At 45.0% G+C, this 6158-nt stretch overlaps 1 protein-coding gene across 1 annotated transcript; it reads left to right on the forward strand.

The window, feature by feature from the left end:
* The first annotated feature begins 5407 nt into the window (after window positions 1-5407).
* ASCL4 (achaete-scute family bHLH transcription factor 4) lies at window positions 5408-5929 on the forward strand. Its single transcript, XM_068969729.1, has one exon. It carries the CDS (start codon window positions 5408-5410, stop codon window positions 5927-5929), a length of 522 nt encoding a protein of 173 aa, XP_068825830.1.
* The last annotated feature ends 229 nt before the right edge of the window (window positions 5930-6158 follow it).

A 6158-nucleotide genomic window follows, 5' to 3' on the forward strand; every position in this document is an offset into this window, starting at 1 on the left:
CCTCCCATCCCCAATCCAATTTAGGCAGCCGAAGACAAAAGTTTAGTATGTGTCTTTCTACCTTTTTCCTCTGGGCTCACACACATATAAAGACAAATGCATCATCCAGTTTGTTAAGTTCATGCTGTGTGTTAACTCTACCATTTGCTTTTTTTTTCCTCACTTAACACGTTATGGTGGACATCTCTGCAATTTCTTATGTATAGCTCTAATCCATTATTTTTAATAGCATAATATCCTAACAGTATTAGCCCTTTCCCTACTGATGGACATTTAGCCTATTTCCATTTGTTTTCTTCTTTTAATCACTGTAAGCAATACTGCAATAAATATTATTATATGTAAAGCCCTCAGAAGAAATGGAGTAGCCATCACGGTCAACAAAAGAGTCCAAAATGCAGTACTTGGATGCAATCTCAAAAATGACAGAATGATCTCTGTTCGTCTCCAAGGCAAACCATTCAATATCACAGTTATCCAAGTCTATGCCCCAACCAGTAACGCTGAAGAAGCTGAACGGTTTTATGAAGACCTATAAGACCTTTTAGAACTAACACCCAAAAAAGATGTCCTTTTCATTACAGGGGACTGGGATGCAAAAGTAGGAAGTCAAGAAACACCTGGAGTAACAGGCAAATTTGGCCTTGGAATGCGGAATCAAGCAGGGCAAAGACTAATAGAGTTTTGCCAAGAAAATGCACTGGTCATAGCAAACACCCTCTTCCAACAACACAAGAGAAGACTCTACACATGGATATCACCAGATGGTCAACACCAAAATCAGACTGATTATAGTCTATGCAGCCAAAGATGGAGAAGCTCTATACAGTCAACAAAAACAAGACCAGGAGCTGACTGTGGCTCAGATCATGAACTCCTTATTACCAAATTCAGAATTAAATTGAAGAAAGTAGGGAAAACCGCTAGACCATTCAGGTATGACCTAAATCAAAATCCCTTGTGATTATACAGTGGAAGTGAGAAATAGATTTAAGAGCCTAGATCTGATAGATAGAGTGCCTGGTGAACTATGGACGGAGGTTCGTGACATTGTACAGGAGACAGGGATCAAGACCATCCCCATGGAAAAGAAATGCAAGAAAGCAAAATGGCTGTCTGGGGAGGCCTTACAAATAGCTGTGAAGAGAAGAGAGGCGAAAAGCAAAGGAGAAAAGGAAAGATATAGGCATCTGAATGCAGAGTTCCAAAGAAGAGCAAGAGAGACAAGAAAGCCTTCTTCAGCTATCAATGCAAAGAAATAGAGGAAAACAACAGATTGTGAAAGACTAGAGATCTCTTCAAGAAAATTAGAGATACCAAGGGAACATTTCATGCAAAGATGGGCTCGATAAAGGACAGAAATGGTATGGACCTAACAGAAGCAGAAGATATTAAGAAGAGGTGGCAAGAATACACGGAAGAACTGTACAAAAAAGATCTTCACGACCCAGATAGTCATGATGATGTGATCACTAATCTAGAACCAGACATCTTGGAATGTGAAGTCAAGTGGGTCTTAGAAAGCATCACTACGAACAAAGCTAGTGGAGGTGATGGAATTCCAATTGAGCTGTTTCAAATCCTGAAAGATGATGCTGTGAAAGTGCTGCACTCAGTATGCCAGCAAATTTGGAAAACTCAGCAGTGGCCACAGGACTGGAAAAGGTCAGTTTTCATTCCAATCCCAAAGAAAGGCAATGCCAAAGAATGCTCAAACTACCGCACAACTGTACTCATCTCACATGCTAGTAAAGTAATGCTCAAAATTCTCCAAGCCAGGCTTCAGCAATACATGAACTGTGAACTCCCTGATGTTCAAGCTGGTTTTAGAAAAGGCAGAGGAACCAGAGATCAAATTGCCAATATCCGCTGGATCATGGAAAAAGCAAGAGAGTTCCAGAAAGACATCTATTTCTGCTTTATTGACTATGCCAAAGCCTTTGACTGTGTGGATCACAATCAACTGTGGAAAATTCTGAAAGAGATGGGAATACCAGACCACCTGACCTGCCTCTTGAGAAATCTGTAGGCAGGTCAGGAAGCAACAGTTAGAACTGGACATGGAACAGACTGGTTCCAGATAGGAAAAGGAGTCCGTCAAGGCTGTATATTGTCACCCTGCTTATTTAACTTATATGCAGAGTACATCATGAGAAACGCTGGACTGGAAGAAACACAAGCTGGAATCAAGACTGCTGGGAGAAATATCAATAACCTCAGATATGCAGATGACACCACCCTTATGGCAGAAAGTGAAGAGAAGCTAAAAAGCCTCTTGATGAAAGTGAAAGAGGAGAGAGAAAAAGTTGGCCTAAAGCTCGACATTCAGAAAACGAAGATCATGGCATCCGGTCCCATCACTTCATGGGAAATAGATGGAGAAACAGTGGAAACACTGTCAGACTTTATTTTGGGGGGCTCCAGAATCACTGCAGATGGTAACTGCAGCCATGAAATTAAAAGACGCTTACTCCTTGGAAGAAAAGTTATGACCAACCTGTTATGCTCCGAGCCCGTATCTCCGAACCGACCGAGAGAGAGAGCAAGTCCACCACGGTAATGCAAAGGCAAGAAGGGAGTTTTATTTCTAGCGCGCTAGGGCCCAAGTCTCATCCGGCACAGCAGAATCCGACAAGAGCCCCGAACAAAGGAGTATGGTGGCTTATATACAGGCAGTTCTTTGTCTCAGTAACAGGAGCAGCTGGCATTACATGATTGGCCAGGCAGGATGAGCACATGTCCTGTTTCTTTCTGGTAAATATGACTCAGGTCCTAGAGCCCATCGTTTGGTCCCTAACACAACCTAGATAGCATATTCAAAAGCAGAGACATTACTTTGCCGACTAAGGTCCATCTAGTCAAGGCTATGGTTTTTCCAGTGGTCATGTATGGATGTGAGAGTTGGACTGTGAAGAACGCTGAGCGCTGAAGAATTGATGCTTTTGAACTGTGGTGTTGGAGAAAACTCTTGAGAGTCCCTTGGACTGCAAGGAGATCCAACCAGTCCATTCTGAAGGAGATCAACCCCGGGATTTCTTTGGAAGGAAGGATGCTAAAGCTGAAACTCCAGTACTTCGTCACCTTATGAGAAGAGTTGACTCATTGGAAAAAACTCTGATGCTGGGAGGGATTGGGGGCAGGAGGAGAAGGGGACGACCAAGGATGAGATGGCTGGATGGCATCACGGACTCGATGGACATGAGTTTGAGTGAACTCCGGGAGCTGGTGATGAACAGGGAGGCCTGGCGTGCTGCGATTCATGGGGTCGCAAAGAGTCGGACACAACTGAGCGACTGAACTGAACTGAACTGAACTGAACTGATATGTAAATCCACACTGGTGCATTTATTTTTGCAGGATAAAATTGCAGGGATCTTGAGTCATAGGATATGTGATGTGTACTATTAATGTTAGCAGTTACTTTTCCCAAAGCTTGTAGAAATGTATGTTCTGCCACTTACCAAATCCTTGCCTGTCCTGGATTTTAGTAATTTTTTAATTTTTTGCCAATCTGAAGATGAAAAATGGTATCTGTAAGCATTCTCTCTTTTGTTCCCCTCCAATCTATTCTCTATTTGGCAGTGATCTTTAAAACAAAAAACAAAAAAAAACTTTACCATGTCATCTCTCTGCTCAAAACGCCTCATTTATTTCTCATCACTCGTAGAATAATGGCTAAGAGTCATGCTTTGACATGGCCAAAAAGCAAATTGTGGTCTAATTTCTGCCTCTCTGTGAGCTTTTTGCCCAGTAGGGCTTTCCCAATATGTCTCTACTCTCCTGAGAAATCAAGATGACATATTAGTTTGTTTGCTGGTATAAGTCTCAGAGGAAGCTACACCTTTTAAAATGTGACTAACTTATGCCTGAAAGGAATAATTATTTCTATTTTATTTGCCTTGATGGAAGCACTTTTCCAATTGCTTTGGGCTGATCATTTAGAGTAAACAGGGACGCATAGGACTTGTCAGAAAAGCATGTTAGGGCGACACCTTGGCTCCTGAGGAACAGGCATAAAGTCTGATTATAAATGTAGGGGGGTTTTGCTTCTCTTGTTTTTAAGTTGGACTTTTAAAGTAGAAGCTGCCTTTAATGTGCTGGTTTGTAGAACAGGAAATCTGATTTTCAGTGTGATAACACATTCTTTGACATTAACCAGTACAGTTGGATTTTTAATGACACTTTCATCTTCAAAGCTCTTCACCAACATGGTGGTTTAATTATTCATTTTTTAGTTATGTTTTAAAAAGACAGTCTTCAAAGCCATCATCCTTTCTCCTTGGAAATGAGGCTCTCCTCCTTTCAAATGTTGCTTTCTCACCCTCAAGGGTGAAAATAAATTGCATCTCTCTCTCTTTTTTTAAACAAAAAGAATACAATAGAAATATACTCTTTACACTATGGAGAGATGATGTCCTTATATCCTGGGTGGGATTAGAAGAGGTCTGGAAGCAGTGTTTAAGCTGTGTTTACAGTAAGCACTGAGAAATAACTTTGGCTAAAAGTGTTTGTTACTGCTCAGCCTTTTGATGTGCTCTTAAAAAGTAGCACAAATACCTCACCGCCCAGTCTTCAACATAATAATAGGCAGACGCATATATTTGTTGCTAAAGTGTATTTCTTTTCTGTTCCCTTCAAAAAATGTCTACTTGGGTTTTTAAAAGTTTTGGAGAAGAAAACCCTCAAACTTTCCCCGAGGTCCTCCCTGACTTGACACATTTTTTAACCACAAGGGAGCAGCGTTCCCTTTGATGAGGTCTTCTCTCCAACTCTCCAGAAATGAAAGAGCAAGTGTAAGTTTGCAAACAGTCTAAAAGCTCCTTCCATCAGCCCTGGACGCCGGAAACCACAAAGGGTAGTCAAGTTTTGATTTTCAAGGAGAAAGCCTCTGGTAAACTTTCGCTCAGCCGCCAGTAGATCTGTTGGTAACCGGGAGGAACTCTTCTGAAACCTTGAAGATTCCTGTGCTCATGAAGACCCAGAGCGGTGGATTACAGTAATTGCAAAGCTTTTGGTGGCTTTGGAAGATTACTCAGTGTTCGGTGTGCATTCTCATTTCCAGGCCACGGGACCGAGGGAGGAACCCCTTTTGTTATCTTTTGAAATAAGAAGATCAGAAGGGAAGAGAGGGTTTAAAGTGTGGATTAGAGGGGGTCCTAAATCTTTGCCTATCACCTCCGCCTGGATCATTATAAAAAGATCGAGGAGTGCAATGAATTTAGGGAATCCTGCAACGTTTTCTTGAAGCTTGTTCTGAAACCTAGCTTCCGGACCCAGAAACTTCTTCAAAAGCTGACCAGCAGTATCAGGCAGTCTGAATGGACCAGGATATCCGCTTTGAAGATTTTCAGTCATCATCTGCTGGGAGATTAACCTCTGGGGTGATTGGTTTTCTTTTTGGCGAATGATGGAGAAACGTCCACAGGCCGGACTGCTGACCCTGCCGCATCACCTGCGCCAGGTGCCTCTGGGCGTGCCGAGGTCCCTGCCCCGCCTCCCCCTGCGGGACTCCTGCAGAGTCTCCGCGAGTCTGGACCCCGCGGGTTGGGAGCGGGCGCTCGGCGGCGGCGGCGCCCCGAGGCGGTCCTACCTGCCCCTACGGCTGGACGGCGCCTTCGAGCCCGCCTTCCTCCGCAAGCGCAACGAGCGCGAGCGGCAGCGGGTGCGCTGCGTGAACGAGGGGTACGCGCGCCTCCGAGACCACCTGCCCCGAGAGCTGGCGGACAAGCGCCTCAGCAAAGTGGAGACTCTCCGCGCCGCCATCGGCTACATCAAGCAGCTCCAGGAGGTGCTGGAGCGCCATGCACGGGCACAGGAGGGTGCGGCCGGTGCCAGCTCCTCGCGCAGGGCCGAATGCAACAGCGACGGCGAGTCCAAGGCCTCATCGGCGCCTTCGCCCAGCAGCGAGCCCGAGGACGGGGCCAGCTAGCGAGCGTCCCCCTCGCCCGGCCCTCCCGCGGCTCTGCGCGCATTTGGCGTCTGCTCTAAGGTTCCCTCCGGAGGTAGCTTGCATTTGCTATCTTACCCCCCCTCCCCCGCCCCGCCGCCACCCCTGCTCTCCAGAAGTAAATCTTAGGAAATAGGAATGAGTGCTCTAGAGAGACATTCTCTTTGTTTCCATCCACACCCCACCATCACCACCCCTTATTTGGTATGTG

The sequence above is a fragment of the Capricornis sumatraensis genome, chromosome 4 (genome assembly GCF_032405125.1).
Source record: "Capricornis sumatraensis isolate serow.1 chromosome 4, serow.2, whole genome shotgun sequence".
Lineage (NCBI taxonomy): Eukaryota > Metazoa > Chordata > Mammalia > Artiodactyla > Bovidae > Capricornis > Capricornis sumatraensis.